The sequence below is a fragment of the Phyllostomus hastatus genome, unplaced genomic scaffold, assembly GCF_019186645.2.
Source record: "Phyllostomus hastatus isolate PE091 unplaced genomic scaffold, TTU_PhHast_1.1 phas_contig_36, whole genome shotgun sequence".
NCBI classification, from domain to species: Eukaryota; Metazoa; Chordata; class Mammalia; order Chiroptera; family Phyllostomidae; genus Phyllostomus; species Phyllostomus hastatus.
This window is the reverse complement of record NW_025333862.1, coordinates 1,887,720-1,912,070: the sequence shown is the minus strand read 5'-3', so window position 1 is coordinate 1,912,070 and position 24,351 is coordinate 1,887,720. Positions and strand designations below refer to the sequence as shown.

General features: G+C 37.4%; 1 protein-coding gene and 1 pseudogene across 2 annotated transcripts; one reads left to right on the top strand and one right to left on the bottom strand.

The window, feature by feature from the left end:
* Positions 1-7,066: 7,066 nt before the first annotated feature.
* On the top strand, positions 7,067-8,017 carry LOC123820576 (annotated as a pseudogene).
* A 7,665-nt stretch (positions 8,018-15,682) lies between these two features.
* Positions 15,683-22,887, bottom strand: FCER1A (Fc epsilon receptor Ia). 2 transcript variants are annotated; one of them, XM_045841531.1, is made up of 5 exons: positions 22,789-22,887; positions 22,374-22,394; positions 21,112-21,366; positions 17,579-17,836; positions 15,683-16,044 (listed from the first exon to the last, which is right to left on the bottom strand). In XM_045841531.1, the coding sequence occupies exons 1-5, from the start codon at positions 22,847-22,849 to the stop codon at positions 15,878-15,880; spliced, it is 762 nt and encodes a 253-aa protein (XP_045697487.1). In that variant the 5' UTR covers positions 22,850-22,887; the 3' UTR covers positions 15,683-15,877. The 2 variants fall into 2 exon arrangements, with proteins under 2 accessions (XP_045697487.1, XP_045697489.1); XM_045841533.1 differs by lacking the exon at positions 21,112-21,366 and having other exon boundaries at positions 22,789-22,855.
* Between the last annotated feature and the right edge of the window lie 1,464 nt (positions 22,888-24,351).

The following is a 24,351-nucleotide window of genomic DNA, read 5'->3' as shown; positions in this document are numbered from 1 at the left end:
CCTTCTGTCTTCTCCTTCTGGATCCTCCTCCGGGTTTTTATCCGCTCAAGGTCTGGCCTAGGGGTGGGTCCTCCAACTTCTGGCAGCACTGAGTGTTTAACCTTCACCTGCCACTAGAGGGAGCTTCTATTGTGATTGGGAGGGTGATACCCCTAGATCTCCCCTGGGAAATGCTATACAGTCTTTTGGGAAAACTGTGGGTGTGTTCCCCCTAACCCTGCATTACCCATCTGTTCTATCCCAGCTTATTTCCAATAATGTATAGTTTCTGATGAACTTTCTGTCCATTTCAAGGGAGGGGCCAATCTTTGTAAGAGGGTCAACTCTTTCCTACTTGGTGCTAATAGCAGCTAGGTGTGCCAGGTGAAACTGAGCAGAGAACTGATTCCTCCCTGCTGCACCGATTTCTGATGTCCCTGCCTTCCTGGCCTCAGTGGAATATGTCCCTAGGAATCAATGTATTTTGTCTCTCTGAGAGTGCTACAAAATAGACCCTTTTGGCATTTTTCTTCCTGTCGATATGTGCTCTGCAGGGGGTTCTTGAGCCTGACCTGCCTGTTTTGCAGTGCATCCTCATTAGATGCAGTGCTTATGATCCTGCAGGAAGTGGGGACTGGGTATGTCCATCCCTTCCCAGAGGTATGAACTCTACCAGGGAAGGGGGCTCTGCCTGGTTGTAAACAATTTCAGAAGCTCAATCCTTGCCCATCCAGTTCCCAGACCACTACCCTCACTGCAGACACATTCCCGAACTCTCCACTTTGTGCAGCCACCAGTCTGCTAAACATGCTGTGCTGAGACCCAGAAATCCCTTTGCTGTGCAACTTTCTCATCTCCCTGCCCAATTGTATTCAATGGGATCAAACCACACTTTCAATCTTGTTCCTTTGCTTGCAGGGAAGCTGCCCAGAGGGTCTCTGCCCAGCATGCTTCAGCTCCCCTTAAAAAAAAGTCTCTTGGGGCGCACCTACTGTAGAACCGAGTCACAGTCTAGTTTTCCACACACACCACCTCTCCTCCCCCCAAAAAAAACCCACAAAGGTCTCTTACACTCATGGCTGGTCACACCCTGCCTCCATTCAACCCAGGTACAGATAGAGTCCCACTCTCTCTCTGGCACTCACCCAGTTGGTGTTTGACACTGCAGCTATAGATGTGCTTCCTGCTGTGTGCCCAGAGTTCCTTCCTAAATTGTTATCATTAGCAGTACTGCCATTGAAGACAAATTTTAAGTATTTTTATTGATTATGCTATTAGAGTTGTCCCACTTTTTCTCCCCTTTATTCCCCTCCACCTTGCACTCCCCCTCCCACCAGCATTCTCCACCACCCTTAGTTCATATCTATGGGTGGTACGTATAAGTTCCTTGGCTTCTCCATTTCCCATGCTATTCTTAACATCCCCCAATCTATTTTATGCTTACAATTTATGTTTCTTATTCCCTGTACCTTTGCCCCCATTCTCCCTCCTCCCCCTCCCCACTGACAACCCTCCATGTGATTTCCATTTCTGTGATTTTGTTCCTGTTCTAATTGTTTCCTTAGTTAGTTTGTTTTTTAGATTCAGTTGTTGATAGTTGTTTTTGTTGTCAATTTACTGTTCATAGTTTTGATCATCTTCTTTTTCTTAGATAAGTCTCTTTAACATTTCATATAAGTGTTTGGTGATGATGGACTCCTTTAACTTAACTGTATCTGGGAAGCATTTTATCTGCTTTTCCATTCTAAATGATAGCTTTGCTGGATAGAGTAATCTTAGATGTAGGTCCTTGCCTTTCACGACTATGAATACTTCTTTCTAGCCCCTTCTTGCCTGTAAGGCTTCCTTTGAGAAATTATATGATGGTCTTAAGGGCACTCCTTTGTAGGTAACTGTCTCCCCTTTTCTTACTAATTTTAAGATTCTCTCCTTATTTTTAATCTTGGGTAATGTAATTATGATGTACCTTGGTGTGTGCTTCTTTGGATCCAAATTCTTTGAAACTCTCTGAGCTTCCTGGACTTCCTGGAAGTCTATTTCCTTTGCCAGATTGGGGAATTTCTCCTTCATTATATTTTCAAATAAGTTTTTAATTTCTTGTCCTTCCTCTCCTCCTTCTGGCACCCCTATGATTCATATGTTGGAATATTTAAAATTGCCCCAGAGGCTCCTAAGCCTCTTCTAATTTTTTTTTTTAATTCTTATTTCTTCATTCTGTTCTGGTTGAATGTTTATTTTTTTCTTCTATTTCAAATCATTGATTTGTGTCCTGGTTTCCTTCCCTTCACTGTTGGTTCCCTATATGTTTTTCTTTATTTCTCTTTGTACAGCCTTCATTTTTTCCTCTATTTTGCTACCGAGCTCAACCATATCTGCATCCAATAGGTTGGCTATCTCTTCATTGCTTAGTCCTGTTCTTGGAGCTTTGATCTGTTCTTTCCTTTGGGTCATATATTTTTTTTTTGTCTCAGCATGCCTGTTACATTTTAAGGGGCAGAAACTTAGGTATTCACCAGAGTGGGGAAAGTCACTTTGCTGCTGCAATGTGGTGCTGTATGTGGAGGAGGGGTCAGAGAAGGAACAATGCAGCTTGCTTGGCTCTCAGCAAGCTTTCAATCACTTCTCCCACTACCCACGAGAAAATTGGGCTCTTCTGGTGCTGATTCCCAGGAGGGTGGTATGTGTACATTCTAGAACCCTGCTGGTCTCTCCAACAAACTCTCCTGTGAGGCTGGGAGTCTCTTGCGCTGCTGCAACCCCCATGGGTTTTTACAGTCAGAGGTTCTGAGGCTTTCTTTTCCCACACTGGATCCCTGAGTTTCATGGTCTTTCTCACTCCTCAGTTGTTCCTCCTGGTTTATCTGCTCACAAATTTGGGACCACCAGCCACCACCTTGCCTGTCTGGTCCTCTAGCTGCTGTCTTGCCATGTGTCCTCTCTTCCCCAGCTGCCCTTCTCTGCCCCTCCTACCAGTCTGAATGACTGTTTCTTTAACTCCTTGGTTGTTGGACTTCCATACAGTTTTACTTTCTGGCAGTTCTGATTGTGTTTTGTTTTTGAATTTGTTGTTGTCCTTTTTCTGTTTGTACAAGGAGGCAACGTGTATCTATCTACACCTTCATCTTGGCCAGAAGATTGAACATAATTCTAATAAATTCAATATAACCAATATATATTGAGAATGAATTTGTGTCCAGAATTGTGCTAGTATGATTTCTGAAACTGAATTTCTTGGGCTTAAGATATGGTTTCCTATTAAGGAAACCTTAATTCCATTAAGATATGATTTTCCTACTCAGTGTTCTAGAAAATTTACATAATGTCTCTGTGCCTGTTTGTCTTCTGAAAATGAATTTGATACTACTTTATATATTTTTGTTGGGATTAAATGAGTCCATATGTGTACATTGCATATTTCTGCACCTAGTATATAATAAGCACATATGATAAGTGCTAACAGTTATTTTTTAGTAGTAGCAGTTATAAGTACACTGAGAACAGAAGATGTATGCAAGTTCTCTATCTAATTAGGCTTACAATTGAATTAAGATTTAAGATCAATACAAAGAAAATTATTAAGGAGTTAGAAATTGTGGCAATTCAGTGACAATTTTTACATATCTTAAGGCTATTGACACAACATCTATGTGGGTTGTGAATAATAGGATGATGTACATGGAAGATGACCTGGCAAGTATGAATGTCTTGCATGCATCTGATCTAAGAGATTCAAAATGATGTAGGTCTGTGATGAGAACAGAGATGTAAGAGGTTAGTTAAAAGTATAAAAGTTCTTAGAACAGAATTTTAAGTAGTATATTGATGATTCTACCTTGATTTTAAACTGGCTTCAAAGATCAGCCCTCTGTCTACCTGGTAGCAGAGGTCAATGCTTAGCCCTACTTGCAAACTGTTGCTTCTCTTCTTCCAACTATGAAGAGTAATACTATAAGGTCTTAAGCCACCCTCTTGTGGTGCCAGAGAAATAGACAGAAAGTATGATATGTACATTAGCACGATCATAGCCCACCCTAATAAAGTTTGAAACCCATCTTTTCACCCCAGAGATTTCTTCTAATGGCCAAGGCAACTCTACCCTCCAAAATGTTAATCTCAGGATTAGGAAATGAGTTGTATAAGTAATGAGGTCTCCAGGAAATCTTCTTTTTGGATTGTGTCTCATGCTATTGATCACTTGGGAGTCTGGGATGTTTGGGGAAAAGAGACCCAGAAGTCTGTTACAGACAGTTTGTAACTTATAAGTATAACTTAAGCCAGAGTTACTACTTTGTGACGCAAAGAAGGCTTGCTTCCAGCAGGAAGGACTATAACAATCTAGAGGAAATTGATGTGTGTGTGTGTGTGTATCCTTCTTTTCTTGTCTCAGGCACTGGAAGGCTGGTTTATACATTGTTTCCTTCCTTTCTAGTTCTTTTAGATATTACATTCTGGATAATATCTGAAGATTTCCCAGTCAATGGTGGGATTTTTAGCAAATAATAGCTTTGCTCAATAAGATGTTAATGACCTTCAGATAAGAAAATTTGTGGATGATTTGATAAAATAGCAATATTTGAAAGTCCTCTAACCTCAAATAACTGGTGGGTATTAAATAATTTCAGGAAAGGCATTGACAAAGTTCTTGGAAACATTTTACAACTACTACCAAAAATCCATACCTATTATTACAGGCAGTCAAATATCCAGATTGGGGAATGTGACTCTCAAGCATAAAGACAGCCCTCTAGAGGACCTGAGAAACAGGTTACTTGGTGAGTTTCTCTTTCTTGTATTTAAAAATGGGGAATGTTTATTATAACATATATTCAGTTATCACACAGCCAATGAAGGTTCTAGAAAGGGTAAATGATTTTATGTGAAGAATACATGCTGTGATTTACATGATTTTGGGAGAATGTATGTGTAAACTAATGTCAAGAAGAGGAACATAAGATTTCAAGGGCCTTTAATATACAAGCTATTCAAAAACTGTTGCTTCTCTTCTTCATAAAGAGAAATCTTCATAAAGAGAAAGACCATGTCTTGTTCATCTTCATTTTTTCTAGTACTAGCATAGCAGTTATACTTTGTGACTACTCAGCACATTGAACTGCTAAAAAATGTTTTTTGTTAGATTTGAAACAAAATCTTATTCAAGGAGGACTAAAACATATCAGAGAGCAATGAAATAAGTTATCTTGTTTGTAAACCCCCCCCAAAACAAACCCCCCCCTGCAAATAGTGCACTCATCCATAAACAGGTCATGGATTGGCTTTATTTCACTTTTTTTTTCATTTACTTGAAAGAAGGGAAGGGTTGTAAAAACTCCAAGGTCAAAGGCATTATCTAAATTTTCTATTCACCAGTTACCTCCCTACTTTTTTCTTTCATTATTTTTTCATTAACTACATTTTAAAATTTTTTATTTTCATTTTTTATTGTTCAACTACAGTTGTCTTCATTTTCCTCCCACCACTTTCCCCTTACCCCAGTCATCCCCACTTCCCACTCTCGATCCATTTCCTCTTTGTCTTTGTCCATGTGTCCTTTATACATGTTTCTTGACAACTCTTCTCCTTTTCCCTCCATTGTCCCCTCCCACCTCCTCTGTGGTTATTATCAGTTTGTTCTTAATTTCAATGTCTCTGTTTATATTTTGCTTGCTTGTTTTGTTGATTAGATTCCCCTTTTGGTGAGATCATGTGGTATTTTTCCTTCACCATCTGGCTTATTTCACTTAGCATAATGCTCTCCAGATCCATCTATGCTGTTGTGAAAGGTAGGAGCTCCTTTTGTCTTTCTGCTGCATTCAACTACGTTTTCTACACCCTATATGAGTAGTCCTATTCTTGACAATATTTTCCATTTCTTCATCCCACTATGCACTCCTATTTTGATGTTTCTGTCTGTTAATCTCTCACATAATAGTGCTGGGATAGTTTTTAGAGTATCAGCAATTTAGAGCTAATGGTTGGGAAAGGGTGATTATGGCAGTCAGAAGTTGGGTATTGTTAGAAAACATGAAGTGAAGATAGAACAGAGGAGAAAAAAATTTATAAGGTACTGTCTTTAAGGTGAAAAAAGGAAAGGGAGAATTGAGATGAATCTCAGCTTTCTGAATGGAGGTAATGATTAAACATGATGGGTTTTATCACACGTTATGGATTTAAGCAGCAGGGTTAAATCTACTCCAGTATAGTCTCCAGTTCTCACCTGGGGTAAACTTATTTCTATTCCCTATCACAGCTTAGAATATAAAAATTGAAGTAAAAATATCATATCTGGTCCTTATCTGATTAAATAAATTTTATCTTTGCTCTCACTAGGAAAATTCATTCCCTACTTGAAGGAATATTCTCAAATTTATTCCATCCTCTTTCCTCCCTTCATCTAGAATTCAAGGAGATAAGTCTAAAACCTACAGTTCCTCTTCAAACCATTTTTCATGATCTAAAGTACATTTGGTAGAAGCCCTGTGGGATATCCAGTAAAAGTGTTTCCTTTTTAATCTTTCCTAATCACAGTGAATTCTAAGTATAGTGCACAGGGAAATGAAGCCTAGGACCTAGGTTTCTTGGGAGGAGAAGTCAATCTAGGACCCTCATGGAGCATTTGTTGTTGTTAGTGCATTCTGACAGTGTTGATAATAGCCTCAGATATGTTTTATCTTTCACCTAGGTCACTGTTACTCACTAAATCTTTAGGGAACTAATTTAAGTGTGTTTGAGGAAACCTATAAAGATGGGCTTCTTCATTTGCCTGAACTCACTTCTTCAATGGTTGGATAATTATTTCTATAAAATCTGTCTTTTAGTTTGTCTCTACTTTCCCTCTCAGACCTATCTTCGACCTCAATCCTAGGGGCCTAGGTAACAGGTCTGTAGTACTAAAGAAGAGGATGGATAAAGGTGATGACTCTGAGCAATTATCCAACAGCTCAACAGTGATAGGCCTTAAGGTGTGGGGAATTGCTCAGAAGATGTATGGCCCTTTACTGGAGGCCTTGGTAAAGGCTACTATCTTTCATAGTTGACTCATCATGCTTTTTTTTCTTTTCCTTATTCTTTCAGACCAAAACCTTTCTTAATGCAAAACCCAAACTCCACTGCTGTGACTGAATTTCTCTTTAAAGGTTTCTCCAGCTTTGGGTGGCAGCACACACTTGTCTTTCTTCTTTATTGCCTTTCTAACTTTGTATCTGCTGATTCTCTCTGTCAATGTCATTGTTGTTACTATTACTGAACTGGACCATCATCTCCAGACTCTCATGCAGTTTTTCATGAGCATGCTGTCCATCTCTGTGGTCTGCTATACTGTGGCCATCATTCCCCACATGCTTTCTGGACTGCAGTGTCATCAGCCCATTGCTGTCCAAGGCTGTGCCACTCAGATCTTCTTTTATCTCACCTTTGGTATCAACAACTACTTCCTGCTTACAGCCAGGGAATATGATCACTATGGGGCAATCTGTAATCCCCTAGAGTACTCAGTTATTCTGGGTAAAGAGCCTGTGTGCAGTTTGTATCTAGGTCACTGGGAATTGGTCTGGGTGTGGCCACTGTCCAAGTAACACCTGTGTTTTGCCTCCCTTTCTATAATGTCTTTATCATCTCTCAGTTCTTCTGTGATGTGAGACCCCTGCTGAAGCTAGTCTGCACAGACACCATGGTCAATGAAATAATCAACTTTATTGTCAGCATCTGTGTTCTTGTTCTGCTTATGAATCTGGTCTTTATCTCTTACGTCTTCTTCATCTCTACCATCCTTAAGATTGCTTCAGCTGAGGGTTGGAAGAAGGCCTTTGCCACCTAGCCTCCCACCTCATAGTAGTCATCATCCACAGTAGATGATGGTGGCAGTGCCTCCATCATATACTTGAAGCCTAAGTCCCAGAGTTTTCTAGGGCATGAGATACTCATCTCAGTGACCTACACTGTCATCACTCCCTTGTTGAACCCTGTTGTGTACAGCCTGAGGAAAAAGGAGGTCAAGGATGCTTTGTGCAGAGCCATGGGGAAAAAGTCTCTCTCCCCTTAATGAGGAGAGGTTATTAAAGTCTTTTACTTGATTTTATATAGATATTAATTTTAATCCTGTTTTGATAATGGCTTTAACTATGGGATAAAGAAAAATAGACTAAATTTACTTGGGTGCTAAATTTAACTGGAGACTTCCATTAGAACTAGTCATGGTTGTCTGTGCCTTCCTTCAGAAAAGACAAAAATGGTTTAGCAGACAGTTAAGAATGTAGGAGAAATATTTACGTGCCTGAGTCACTCATATTGTCATACATGCACATAGCCATACACACCCTGAGAATATGTTGTTATACAACTCCATTAAGACACAAAATAGAACAGACTTTTAAGAGTTACTAAACAAAGGATTTAGAAGCTATCTGAGAAAGACATTCTGTGCTATTGAGGGTGCAGTAGTAGTTTATGCAAACATTTTAACAATTAAGTGAGGGGACATACATGCATATCATTTCTGTGAACACTGAAGTCTCTTGTAATCTGTTTTAGCTACTTGCCATCACAGCCTGAAGAATCATCAAAAGATAGCTTTCTCATGTTCCAAGTGACTAGAACAGCCCTAATTGACCACTATTGAGAATGAGTAGTGCAAATCTAGGAAATCAAAATGCCATCAGCTACTGAAAATTCAAAAGTGATTTGTCCATAGTCCAGACATGCCTAGGTGAGAAAACTCCAATTATAAAGTCGAACATGCTGAAGAGTCCAATGCTTTTTATACTTCCTACATGAGAGTGAAAAGGAATGGTGGTTGGAAAGAGCCAAGGAAAAACATAGCTTCTTTTGCAAGACAGAGCTAAACTCTTTGTAATAGTACTATACATGTAAGCATTTTAAGTACAACTTATGAAACTTGACTAAAAAATTTGTGTTTTAGAGTAAACTCCTAAGCCTGAAGAGGTAAATCTTCAAAAATTTCTTTGATACTCCAGCTTAAAATCTGAGTTGAAAAAAATAATTTTATGTGTGGGCAAATAGAAGGTGAAAGTGCATGCTCTGGTACAAGGAAAAATCTCTTCCTTATTCTTCCATTTTCTCTGGCCTTCTATTTCAAGGATCAAGCAAAGCCTGAGTTTCAAACACAACTCTTGCAGTGTCCAGAATCCAGCTGATACCAAGTGGTAGCCCTGAAAAAGCTTGTGAGAGTGTCATAAAGTCTTTTTGGTACTGAGGTTGGGACAAGTCCATGGAAGTTAACAAATCCTCTAGGTGAACATGTCTCACTTTGTAAAAAAAACACTGGTATGTGAAGCCTGACAAGAGATAAAAGATATATTTGCCTTTGTGTCCAGGTTTCTAGAAATGATAGAGCCAGTTCATTTCTGTGAGGATAGTCATAAAACAAGTACAAAAACTCTTTTTCTTAGTAGTTCTTAATCAAGATAAAAATGTTAGGTAAAGGTTTGATGGCTAGTGTCACACTTTCTTCTGTTTGAGGTTGTATTTAGTGGAGGCTGTTGTATACTACCCTGATTGCTTCCTTTGAGGAACCACATTCATTACTCCAGCTGCTGGGAGTATCTTGGGCTCTCATCTGTGAGACAGTTTGAGGTTTTTACTGTGGCTGTGTCACATTTGAACTATTCTCTTTCCTCAGTTCTGCTTCCTTTACTTTCACATAGATCTTGATGCTCAGAGCCTTCCCTAATAAACTTGTTGCATTCAAATCTCTGTTTGAGTCTGTTTCCTGTGGATATCTCTTTACAACCCTTTAGGAATCCATTTCTAGAACAACAATTGGCAAATGGGAAACCCAACTTTTCAGCCTTGGTATATTCTAATGAAGACAGAAGATGAGTGATTCCTATATTTTAATTTAAAAAACAATTTCATGCTATTAATTGAACTATACTTACTGTGGCTCAATTCAGTCAACAGTAGTTTAGTATTATTTTCTTGGAAACTGATCAAAAATTAAAATATACACTTTTTCTCAGAATCCACAAAAAATCATCCTTTTGTCTTCAAAATGTGTCTATGAGTAATTTAAATTTTATTTCAGCCTGATGCCTTTATTTTACAGTGAGATTGCTAACTACTCTTAGCAACATGTTTAAGATTGCAAATATAAGAAAGACTAAACCTGAGCATATACCATTCCAATTTTCAAGAAGGAAAAAAATGAGTGGATGCTGTAAGTGATATATACAAGCAAACTTGAGAGTGATTCCTGGCACAGTTGTAAACTGTTTATGGTGGGAATGTCATGGAGATTGATGAAGCATTGATGGGGACTTGGGCTTGGTAAGTAAGTCTCCAGAGCTAGACAGACAACTTAAGACAGGAAGACAGTATTACTCTCTCATGTTATCCAGGGGTCTTCTGCCATTCTAAAACTAGATTTTTTTCCTGTATGTTCAAGGAGATAACCCTGTTGTCCCATTTTCCACTTAGAGTAAAGAGAAAGACCAGAGCCTTTATTTAAGCATTCATTTCTCCAATTTACTGGCAGGTTGGGTTTTTTGTCTGAGTTTCTATTCTTGAAATGTGAAGGGATTTTATCTCCATTTGGACACCAGTAGGGACCTATTGACTTGTTTTCTTGTTTTTGTTTTTGTTTTTGTCTTTGTAAAAAAGCCCTATTAGGAATTCATGATAATTTGTAGCAAGCAGTTTAAAGCAGCAAGTGTGGAAGAGAAAATTTGCTCTATGGACTAGCCTAGACCAATTTTGTATGAGCTTGGAGGTAATAAATGAGGCATCAAGTGTGCAGCTATGGTGAATTAATTCTATTTCAGCCATCTGCATAACATACATGTACTGTCTCTGGCATAGATAGAAAGATTATATGTATCTGGCATAGACAGATAACCTTTTATATATATGCAATGAGAATGGTTTGCATGACATTGATATTGATGTAACCTGGAAGCCAAGGAAAATGTACTGGAATGCACATGTGTGAACAATGATGACTTCACTGTACTAATCAGTGGGGATAGTAGATGCTGTGGAGTATGTGTACTGTGTAGCTGTTGCATTCAAAATGACTGAGCAAGTAGAGCAATGAATCTATATCAAATTTTTCATTAAGCTTGAACATTGCTCCATGTTCAGATAAACTATTCAGATAATTCAGAAGGTCCACAGCTATGTGCAATGGGTGATTGACAGCTTCATCATGACAATGCACTCCCTCACACATCACATCTCATACAGAGGTTTTTGGTGAAACATCAGATCACCCAGGTGACTCAGCCCCCCTATAGCTCAGACTTGGTACCTTGCAACTTCTGGATTTTCCCAAACCTAAAAACACCTTTGAAAAGGAAGAGATTTCAGACCATTGATAAGATTTAGGAAAATACAACAGTGCAGCAGATGGCTACTGGGAGAACTATGTGAAGTCCTAAGGTGCCTACTTTGAAGGGGACTGAGGAATCATTATCTTATGTACAATGTTTTTTGTATCTCATATCTTCCTCAATAAATGTCTCTATTTTTCATATTACATGGTTGGATACTATCTGGAAAGACACACTCTCTCTCTCTCTCTCTCTCTATATATATATATATATAGTATGGTATACATGGAATATAGTATATATTCCATATGCTATATATGGAATATGGTATATATTCAATTTGATATGTATATTCTTTAAAATGCCATATTTTGTGAGTCCATGAAATGCTGAAGCCCTAACTTTGTGTCCCACATTCCCTATGGAATAGATGTATGAATATCAAGAGGAAATTAGAAAATAGAAATAGTAGGCATATGAATGAAATAAACCTAAAATTCAGCTATTCAATTTTAGCTATTGAAATAGCACAGTGAGTGGAGATACCAATGTGTGGAGGTTAAAGGGAAAAATAACACACTGAAGCTTCTTGAGGAATGAATTTTGAGCTTTTGTGTGTGGATAATAATCACATGAGAACTGGGTTCCCAAGTAATGAATTACAAAATGTCTGTGCTCAAAGGGATCATACCAACCACCACATACAAACCCTTCTTTTTACAAAGAAGAAGTGGAATCTCAGAGACTTTCCTCAACCACACAGCTAGTTAATAGTAGCTTATACCTCTAGGTTTGTGCTGTATCTATAGTCTTCATAAGCTTGGAGTGAGTATAAAAGGAGAGGTAAATGTGAATTGTAATACTCAAGAACTCAGAAAATTCCTTAGAAGTTGTAACCTGAGCTGTTCAAGCCTAGTCTTTGTACCTATGTTAACTATCTTTCAATTTTTAAGTCTGTGTCATTAGTCTCAGAGCAAAAGAAGAGTAAGTAACTTGCTCTCTAGCCTTATGTGTAGCTATGTATAGAGCACTGTGAAGTGAGAGATTGTTAATGAACATTCTGCAAGACTCTGGTCCAAAGGCCCCTGTAATATGAATATGCCTCTATTTTTCCTTAAGGGAGAGAAATTAATAAAGGAAACTCCTGTAGGGACTCTTCCTGTCCTCTTTTTGTGGAAAAAAAAATCTTTTCTCTACTCATTAGGCTTATTTGCATGAGGTCAGGTGAGAAATCTGCTCACTGGGAATCTTGTCATTTCTAACCTCTCTGAAATGATTTTTAAAAAAGTGGACAGTGTTCTTTGCCACTGCTGGGATGATACTCTAAGAATCCTGAAACACCAATTTGAAGGAATCTATGCACTCCAATGTTCATAGCAGCAAAATTTATAATAGCTAAGTGTTGGAAGCAACTTAAGTGCCCATTGGTAAATGAGTGGATCAAAAAACTATGGTTCAGTCCAGGGAGTTCTGGATAAAATGGAGGCATAAGTAGAAACCCTTCACTTCCTCACACAATCAAATGAAAGATAACAACCAATTTAAAAATAATAAACAACCAGAACTGCCAGAAAATCAGACTCCTTGGAATTCTGACAATCAAGGAGTTAAAGAAACATTCCTCCTGACAGGTAGAAGGGGCAGAGACAGGCATCCAGGTGGAGAGAATCTAAAGCAAGGCAGCAGGCTGTGAGAGCAAGGGAGAGGCTAGCTGACTGGGAAACCAAGGACTCAAAACCTCTAGCTGTGGAATCCTGTGGGGGTTGAGAAGGCAGGGGAAACTCCCAGTCTCAGAGGAGAGTTTGTTGGAAAGTGGAACTAGAGAGGAATGAGGGAGCAGCATTGTTTCCTCTCTGACCCCTCCCCCACAGGCAGTGCCACAATGCAGCAAAAAAGGTTGCCCCACCCCAGTGAATACCTAGGACTCTGCCCCTTATGACATAACAGTTGCACCGACACAAAGAAATATGGCCCAAATGAAAGAACAGATCAAAACTCCAGAAAAAGATCTAAGCAATGAGGAGATAATTAATCTATCTGATGCAGAATTTAAAACACTAATGATTAGGATGCTCATAGAAATGATTGAACTTGGTCACAAAATGAAGGAAGAAATGAAGGCTGTACAAAGTAAAATAAAGAAACATATATAGGGAACTAACAGTGAAGGAAAGGAAACTGGACTCAAATCAATGGTTTGGAACAAAAGGAAGAAATAAACATCCAACTGGAGCAGAATAAAGAAACAAGAATTTTTTAAAAAATGAGAAGAGGCTTAGGAACCTCCGGGACAACTTTAAATGTTCCAACATCTGAATCATAGGGGCGCCAGAAGAAAAAGAAGAAGAGCAAGAAATTCAAAACTTATTTGAAAAAATAATGAAGGAAAACTTCCCCAATCTAGTGAAGGAAAGAGACTTTCAGGAAGTCCAGAAATCTCAGATAGTCCTAGAGAAGTGTGACCTAAGGAAGCACACACCAAGGCACATCATAATTACATTACCCAAGATTAAAGATAAGGAGACAATCTTAAAATCAGCAAGAGGAAAGGAGAGAGTTACCTACAAAGGAGTTCCCATAAGATTATCAGCTGATCTCTCAAAAGAAATCTTACAAGTAAGAAGGATCTGGAAAGAATAGCTTATGCACCCCAATATTCATAGCAGAACAATTTACAATAGCCAAGTGCTAGAAGCAACCTAAGTGCCCACCAATAATTGAGTGGATAAAAACACTATGATACATTTACACAATGGAATTCTACACAGCACACAAAAAAGAAGGAACTCCTACCCTTCATGACTTCATGGATGGAACTGTAGAGCATTATGCTAAGTGAAGTAAGCCAGGTAGTGAAAGAGAAATACCATATGATCTCATGTATAAGTGGAACCTAATCAACAAATCAAACACACAAGCAAAACATAACCAGAGACATTGAAATAAAGAACAAACTGACCAGAGTGGTAGGGGGATGTGGATAACAGAAGAAAAAAGGGGAAGAGTTGTCAAAGAATATGTATAAAGGACTCGTGGACAAAGCCAAAGGGGCTAGGGTTGAGGGTGGGAGTTAGGGCTGGATGGGGTGGGGGAGTGATGAAGGTAAAATGGGGACAACTGTAGTTAAGAACAATTAAAAATGTGAAAAAAAGAAAGCACATTTTTAAAATTTAAAAAGTGGACAGTGTTCATACCAAATAGCTGTGTGTGTGTGTGTGTGTGTGTGTGTGTGTGTGTGTGTGTGTGTGTAAACTCCAGTAATTTATTTTGCTTTGTGGCTCAAATACATTCTTTGGAGAATATGGGACTTGTCAGTGTCATGGATCTTTTGTAAGTTCACCCCAGATTCACTTCCTCCTTAGTTTTTTAACTGTTCTAAAACATAGGTAAACTGTGGATGCTCTAATCTTCCATTGACTGTTGTAAGCTCATGGTCAGTACTGACAACATGATATGTCTCTTCCCTAATGCTTCTGCAAGCCCTCAGTATAACTATTTATAGGTGGGGTTGGGTTGGAGTGGGGGAGCAAATATTAGGTCTCATACAAGCTAGGAGTCCTTCTAAATCTTTGCAATTTATAGAGAATTTCCAAATACAGACATTCACTTAATTTTCAGAACACTTTGAGGTTGACAAGATGACTATTAGTTCTTTTATAAATGAAGTGCTAAGGCCCAAAGAGGTATAAAAACATTTTCCAAATCATAAACCTAGAAAATAGAAGAATAGGGGCTTAGATCCATTTCTTCTCATGTGTAGTTTAATCTCTTTCTAATGGATGGCTTTATAAGAGGATGAAATTTAGTCTCATTTATTCCATGAGAGAATCCTGGGCTTCCAACAATTGTTCCAATGGCATAAAATAAAAGGAGAAATCAACAAAGCAAAATGTCTAAATTCTTTGCTTGCAATTTATTCAGTTCTGGATGGTTTTCAGAGTGGAGAGTTCTGATTATTATTATTTACTAGAATCACTCCAAGATGCTTAGTTTAGATGCTGTAAGAGGGTATTCATAAGTTTGGGAGATTTTAGAGGGGTAAAACAATCACAAGGAAATTTTAGATTGAGCCACATCCTCAGATTTCTATGGCTCAAGATCTCCCCAGAATCTGCCAAGATGTAGAAGCTTGTGGATAGTACATTGAAGAGAAAAAATGAAAATGATTAGCTTTGTTATCATTCTACCAGGTGTTCTCATTCCTACCTTATATTTACAATTGTCAAGACACATGTCTAATCTAAAACTTCATGATTTTTGCCTCTAGAAGCAAAACCAAAAACAAACAAAAAAAGGGGGCAAGCCTAAAAATACTTGGAAGAATCATGTTAAATGGTTTCACAATTTTTTATTCAAATCATGCTTTTCTTTCACACACATATAAATAAATGAATAGATATATAAATGAATCTATACATTCTTTTATTTATTTAACTGATGTTTATTGAGCACTTACAACTACATGCCACTTAAACAGTTTCAATTGGTTTACCAAATAGTTCAGTTGAACATAGATCTTTCTATGTACATTGTGAGTTGTGTTTGACAATTAAGAAGCAATTGCTGATGCCAGAAAGAAATTGCTTTTGCAAATATTTCTAGAGCAATGACATTAGTCACTTAGGATGTGGGTCTGAAAGTTTGTTGCCTTTTCTGGTCCTCTTAATCTTCAAGATAGATTTGAACTGCTGCTGGGTAGAGATAAATAACCCTGTGTCCACAGCAAACAAAATCATCACCAAAAATGGGATATGAAATTGTAGCCAGTGAGGTGTGGTGGAATCTAGATAGAACAAGAAACATAACTCATATTAAATATTGAACAATGAGGTACAGGGCCTCATTCTCCCTAAAATAAGGGCCCAGCATGGTTTATCAAAGTCTAGCATGGTATAGCATTCAGATTCAGGGACAAAACACTCCTGAGTTTAGGTTTGTTATACTGTGCTTCCTAGAGCCTTAGGAGTTCTAACTATCTTCCCCACAGTCTTTGTCTAACAGTTTCTCTAGCCAATATGTCCAAGAGGGAGGTAATAGGAAAAATGACCTCTTTCTTGGAGCTGTCAATACCAATGTCCAATACTATTATTGAGGGTTAGAAAGGAGACTGAGTGAGGGCAGGGACTCACCAGTGTCTTATTTCTCAATCAATCAATCAATCAATCAATCAATCATCATTCTTGCATACCTTTTGGGTGAAATGAAGATATCAGACTAAATCATTTTTAAGTTTCCTTCCAGTTCCACCATGTTACTCTTTTTACAAACTTCTGCTTTTTTGTGATTGTTTTAGAATTATTGAGCCCCAGAATATTAAAGCTGGATATGGCTTAGAGCTCACCCAGGCTAGTGGCTCTAAACACTGCCTATACATTACCTGCAAGGGCTTTTAAAAGACTAATTCCCAGGCCTTGTCCAAACCAATTAAATTAGAATTTGTAGTGATGAGATATTAATATATACATCCATATATATATAGATAGATATAGATATATTTATTTATTTCATTTCCCCAAGTGATTCTAATGAAGTCTAGATCAAACCATTTATTTCACAGATAAAGATACTAAAAGTCCAGCAACAATTAAATAGTATTTAGGTCTTAAATTTGCTAACAGAAGAGCCATTAGAGCTTAATTCTGGCTTGTGGTCTCATGCTTTCACAGACATTAGTATGAGCCAAGTCTGCACGATAAAAAGCCTGATTTCCTTCTTATAAGGCAAATATTTCAAAGACTTCCTCTCTTATATAAAGTTTGGGAAAAACAGTCCTTTTCCTTGACTATAGGGGCAGCCCACTTGCCTATTTTCCTCATCAAGCCCTCTTTCTCTTCCAATACACAGGAACACAGGCTATTTATTGACTTGTTGGTTTCTTTTCTCATACTTTTTAGGTTGAAATAGACTTCCCAAGCTCTTCATAGCCTTTGTTCCTTCAACTTTGAAACTTCCTTTCAATTTACTAATTGTACTCCCTCAAGAGCAGCAGATGACTTTGAGATCAAAACTAATTGCAATCTGTTATGTTTGGGTTGTGTTTAACAGTTTATAAAAACCATTTCACATATATTACCACATTTAACCTTCATAAACATTCAATAATGTAACTAGGTATTACTATTGCCATTAAATAAATAAAAAATATAAGACAGAGATTGAGAGACATACTACACCCCAGGCCTCCCTCTTTGAAATTTAGTAGACTTTCTAAGATATCACAGCTGCCGCCATTTTACAAGCAGTTACTATTTCAAGCTGAAATTTCTCCTCCCCATTCCCCAGCTATGGGCTCCTTCCTTTTCCTTCTACTAACTCACCTTTTTTTACAGTAATTTTTAGGGGATCAGAGGTATAGTTTTTCTGCCAAAGTATGCCCGTGCAGTAATAGTTGCCGCTGTCTGCTATTGTGGCATTGGTAATGGAGAGGTTGTGTTTCTCATACCAGTACTTCAGTGCTTTGCCATTCTTGTAGTAAATCATCTTGAAGACATTTCTATTCATCCAACCATGGCACCTGATGACGAAGGACTCACCCTCCAAAACCACCTCAGCAGAAGACTGAAGGAGCAGCCAATCTAAAGAGCATTTATTATGTTACTTATTCCACAATGAATGAATAGATAGATGAGATAGACAGATTGTAGATACATAGATAATAGATAAAATAAATGAGGTCTTGCATTGAGTGTGTGTCAGAAACCATTGTTAATCATTAATGTTTCTTGGCTCATAAAATCAATAAAAAAACAATCCTTAGAGTGAACTTTTATATTGATAAATCTCTTCTTCTCCAGAAAAGTAAGTCTGGGGTCATAAAATTTATCTGAAACTTTTGCTGAATCCATCCATGGAAGGTCTGAAACCTAATATTCCCTTTAGCTCCATTGTTATTAGTTCCAGTCACTATGTGGGAAGTCAGCCTATTCTGCCTAGTGTATCTCAAACTAGGACAATGTCTATTTTGTCCTCTCTGATCTCACAGGGACTTCCCAGTTGTACTATTAATCATAGATTACCTCCAAATTTTCTTAAAACATGTATCACAATTTTTATGACATGTAATTGTCATAACATATTTTAAATACTATTGTCTCTGTAAAATATATTAATTGTCTCTTAATATATTTTAAATACTATTTAATTATAAGGATAAAAATATGAAGATTGTTTATACTGTAAATATATCTATGTAATCTATTTAAAAGTATATTTATTTATAATATTTATATAATATATTTTAAATTATATTTATTTATAATATGTTAAAACAAAGTTTGCTTATACTTAAAATATATTTATATAATGCATTTAAAATCATATGCATTTATTATATATTTATATATTATAAATAAAATTTTATTTATTATATTATTATATTTATATATTTACAATAGTAGAAAGTTTATATTTATACACATTAATTATATATTTATTATATATGTATATATTATAAATAAAATATATTTTAACTGTACTTGAACAACAATAAAATGTTACCAAAAAAGTGTAAACAAACTTTGTATTTTTATCTCAAATAAAAAATGTTTTAATGCCCATATGCAAATTCTAAATACAAATTAAATATTTCCTTAGAGTAAACTTTGGAAGTATCTTCAAGGATTGATCTTAGATAAAATATGTTTGTACAAATTAGCCATATCTCCATTTAAAATTCTTCCTTGGTTTATGCCTTTCAATTCTGTTTGTTTTTAAAAAATTTTTTTTATTTAATTGTTGTTCAAGTACAGTTGTCTCCATTTCACCCCCACCACTCTACCTACTCCAGCCATCCTTACTCCCCACTCTTGATCCTACCCCTCTTTGGTTTTGTCCATGTGTCCTTTGTACATGTTCCTGAAAACCCTTCCCTCTTTTCCTCCCATTATCCCTTCCCACCTCTCCTCTGGTTACTGTCAGCTTGTTCTCCATTTCAATGTCTCTGGTTATATTTTGCTTGCTTTTTCATTTGTGGATTAGGTTCTACTTATAGGTGAGATCATATGGTATTTGTCTTTCACCATCTGGCCTATTTCACTAAGCATAATGCTCTTCAGTTCCATCCATGGTATTGCAAAGGGTAGGAGCTCTTTCTTTCTGCTGCTTAGTATTCCATCATGTAAATGTACCATAGGTTTTGGTCCATTCATTTACTGATGGGCACTTAGGTTGCTTCCAGCACTTGGATATTATAAATTGTGCTGCTATGAACATTGGGATTCATAGGTTTTTTTTGAATTGGTGTTTTGGGATTCTTAGAATATAATCCCAACAGTGGAATTGCCAGGTCATGTTTTTCAATTCTTAAAATAGCATTAGTCATAGAAACAGACTCTTATTATTTAATGGCTTATTATTGAAAAATGTATTGAGTACTTACTAGCTCCTAGGTATTACATTAGGAACTGGAGATACAATGTAAGGAACAGACATGGCCCTAAATCTTTTGAAATATAGAGCAAAATGAGGATAAGGACATTAAATACATAATTACATGTAATAAAAATTGTGATACATGTTCACTTCACACTGGTCAGAATGGCCATCATAACCAAAGCAACAAACAAGTGCTGGTGAGGTAGTGGAGAAAAGGGAATCCTAGTGCACTGTTGGTGGGAATGTGGATTAGTGAAGCCACTGTGGAAAACAGTATGGAATTTCCTCAGAAAACTAAAAAATGGAACTACCTTTTGACCTGGCAATTCCACTGCTGGTATTATACCCTACACATCCTGAAACACCAATTCAAAAGAACCTATGTGCCACAATGTTCACAGCAGCACTATTTATAATAGCCAAGTGCTGGAAGCAATCTAAGTGTCCATCATTAAATGAATGGATAAAAAACTATGGTACATTTACACAATGGAACACTATGCAGCAGAAAGAAAGAAGGAAATTCTACCCTTGGTGATAGCATAGATGGAAGTGGAGAACATTATGCTAAATGAAATAAGCCAAGTGGTGAAAAACAAATACCATATGATCTTACCTATAAGCAGAACCTAATCAACAAAACAAACAAGCAAGAAAAATATAACCAGAAACATTGAAATAAAGAACAAACTGACAGTAACCAGAGGAAAGGGGGAAGAAGGATAATGGGGGGAAATAGCAGAAGAGCAGTCAAGGGACATGTATAAAGGACACATGGACAAAGGGGGTAGGATTGAGGGTAGGAGGCAGGGATGGGTAACATGGAGGTGAGTGGTGGGAGGAAAATGGAGACAACTGTACTGAAATAACAATTAAATAAATAAATTTATATTAAAAAATAAAGTAAAATATAACAATATCCTAGTCATTCAAATCAAATCATTAGTTTGTTCATTCATTTACTAATTAACTCACATATGCCAAAGCAGGCTGCATTACTTATTAGCAATAGGAAAGTAATAAAGGAAACATAAATGTTTTTTCAATAAAAGCAGAAGATATGAAAAATGTACACAGATATGTTTCACAATGAAGAGTACAACCTAGTATTCAGGTCATTGCACATGGATATTGCAGAGAAAATCTTTAAGTTGAAACTTTTGTTCCTATTTCAGATATGTAGCTCTTTGCAATATTCACATATACAACATGCCACTGACCATATAATATACATCTGCACCTATATAGAGAAGATAAAAGAGAAATAACATTGGAAATACCCAGAATATTTAAAAAAGGCAGAAGGGCAGGCAAGCAGAAGAGGAAGAGATGGAAGAAGGGAGATGGACAAGTCTTAAATGAGAGACCCTAAGTCCCACCCTGTTACCCTAAGCCTTGGAATAACTTTTCTCCCCATCATCAGATAGGCCTTTTTTTCACATGGGAAAATATACCTTTCCATGGACTTGGAACTTACCACTGAAAACTTTTAGATACACAGGTTGACTTGGAATAAGATTGTTGTTCTGACATCTGTATTCCCCACTGTTCTGGAATCTGGCATTTACAATGTTCAAACTTGACGTTGTCACTACTAACACGGTGTTGTTGTGGGTCCATGTAGTGGAGTTAACTTCAAGGGAATCGTTCCCATTACATGTAAGAGTCACATTCTCTCCTCTAAATATTCTATTCCATGGGGGATTCAAGGACACCATAGATTTCCAGGTGACTTTGAGAAGATCAAATTAAAAAGAGATTCATAGAGAAAAAAATAATTAAAAATTAATTGTCTAGACTTCAAAGTACAGACATACCAGTAGCCAATCAATAGTTAGTTTACACTTTACTGTTGTTGATTATACACTATCCTGATTCCTAGAATTTAGAAAAAGAGGAGATACTACTGTGACCACATGGAGCTCTCACCTAGGGAGCACAAAAATGAAGAACAAAAAAGCAGGATATTTAAAAAACAGACAAATGAAAATTTTAACATGTGGTATAGAATAATTCATTTTAATTATTTTTATTTTAATTTCATAATTTGTAAATGAGAGCTTCAATCCATTGTCAGGCAGAAAGAATGTCATGTTTAACCATAGCTCAGCTCAAAAGATGGTACACTGACAACTGAATAAATTAATAATGGATGCATAACTGTGTTGTGAGTGTATACACAGCAAAAATATATGTCATTCCTGAAGGTAATGAGAAACATAAAGAGGGTTAATCTTAAAAGGCTTCCAAGAACAGAGATATGAAGCTAAGGAAATATCAAGGGGTGATAAAGTTGAAAGAGAACCAGATTTGGATCCAAGGGACTTATGTTAGAATCCAGTTCTTTGCTGTGTAACCTCCAGAAAATCACTGAATTTGAGTTTAAGCACCTTCAATTATAAAATAGCAATATTAAAAATGATGATGTAAGAATTGATAAATATTATGTAATAGTGCCTGGAAGAGAAGCTAAGACATTCAAATGTTCAACAGAGATACTTGTTGGCATAAAAAGAAGAGATGGTGACTGAAAAGAATGAACTGGTACATGAGAAAATTTTTAATGGGAGAAAAAAGAAACACAAGGCAAGATGGATATGGGAGGTGGGTTGAACAGAGAAGAGCAGATTAATAATTATTAGAAAACAAAAAATAATCATTAAAAACCAAAGATGCTGTAATAAAGGGAAACAGTGTAGGGAGGCAAGGACAGCGAGGGAACAAGGACAGTGGACTCACCTGCTGACATGCCATCTGGAGCTGCAAAATTTTAGAGAAGATAAGTTAGTGTCTATCCCCAACCTTCTGAGACTCCTGTGCACTGGGATCTTGGAATTTTAAGAATCAATCAACTTCTCAGGAATTAAATCCAAAGAAAAATGGAGATTCTTTCTTTCCTCTATTTCCTTCCCTTGACCTCTGGAACATGCCAGAGCTATTGCAAGAAACCAGGTTTTCAGTTTGACTTCTTGCATAGGTGTTGCTCAGCTTGGTTTCTTCTGCTCTCCAGTTTGTCTCCACTACAGAATCCCTGGAAAATGTCTCATAGTTTGTGTATGGCCTAGAAGTCACCACTGAAATTGTCATCCCCACCCCAGGTGCTCTCTAGATCCATTTTGGGCACTTCAAAAGGGGTGACTGAACCTCTACTTACAGAAGAGCAACAGAGTTACCCACAGCAGGGCAAGGACTCCCATGGAAGTAGGCATCTTCATTGTGGCCCCCAGGTGCAGACTGAGCTAAAGAAGTCTAGGAACTTAAAATAGATTTAAAACCAAAAAGGAGAAGGAAATATTTTCGGTGTCTTATCTGGTTAACTCATCAGCAGTGCCTGGTTTTGCCTCCTTGTCTAGAGATAGTATTCAGTGTGGTGCTTAATTGGGCAATTTTATATGTACTCCTTACTTTTTCTTACTTATATTTTCTTACTCCTGATCCCACCCCCTTAAGCACACTTGGAATCTGGTGGGAGAGAGGCACAGGGCTAGGCACACAGTCACAGGAATTTCTTAAACTATAAATCAGTGCAACTTAGAAAAGTGAGGTACAGAAGATATTTTGTTCATTTCTCACAATAATCCTATGAAGAAGTTACCTTTATTACCTATATTTTATAGATAGGAAAACTGTGGCTTAGAGAGTTTAAGCAACTTGTCTTAGGGTACTAAATGGCTAATTTGGGATTCAAACATTAAAATCTAAGCCTAAAGTATAACTCTAAATCATGATAATATACTGTTTATACATGTCCATGAGTATGGCCAGCAATTGGCGAATTCTGTTGTGGTTCTCCAGAACTACTGTTACATAGGCAGTTAGTTATATATTAACAAAAGGAAGGGGAAAAAAACAGAACCAGCCAGATTAACTAAGAAAAGGAAGTTTCACAGTCACTCTAGACATCTGAGGAGGAAGGACGGATGCTTTGCACCCCCAAGAGTCCACACCACTGATGGTAGGACAGAGAGATAATATAGAACATAACCTTTCACTATGCACATGTGTAGTAAAAGCCAAAATGGTCACCATAAAGGGGAGGAGGCAAAGCTGGGAAAAAGATGGTATAGTATAAGGACACAAGACTGGGAAATAACAGAACAAAGATTGAATAATTTTAGCGAAAAAAGCCTGCCTTTTCCTAAACCCAAGGAAATATAATTAAAGCTTAACAAGTGGAAGCCACATGGGCCAGAGAGCAGTGGCAATGGTGGCCCAGGTGCCACTGAACTTTGGAAGCAGATGTGCAGATAGGGAATGAGGCACAAGGAAGTTAAGTAACTTGCCCAAGCCCAGCCTCAGGTGCCAGGGTGAGGCAGTTCTGGGCCCTTTTGACACTCCAGGACCTGGTGGCCCAAGTGCAGGCCTTTACCCTGTAAATCCGAATTTCTCCTGAAGCAAGATAGAGCTGAACCATTGGGTCATGGATATAACATTGGGCCTGGTGACATTGAATATCTACCAGCTGAGTGCAGGGAGTGTCTTGTCAGCTTGGCAGCCTTTTCAAGAGCAGTCTAATAAATCTTGCCACTGTTGCTTAAAATCTTCCTACATAAGTGTCCCTGAAATTCATGTCCTGTAACATTGTGGAAGAGACTATTCCCTTCAGTGACACTGCTAACCCACTTGTTACCTAAATTCTGGACTAATCTATTAGTCCAAATATTCACAAATTTTCATCTGATTCCCTAATGATCTACTTTCTGACCAGCAAATTGAA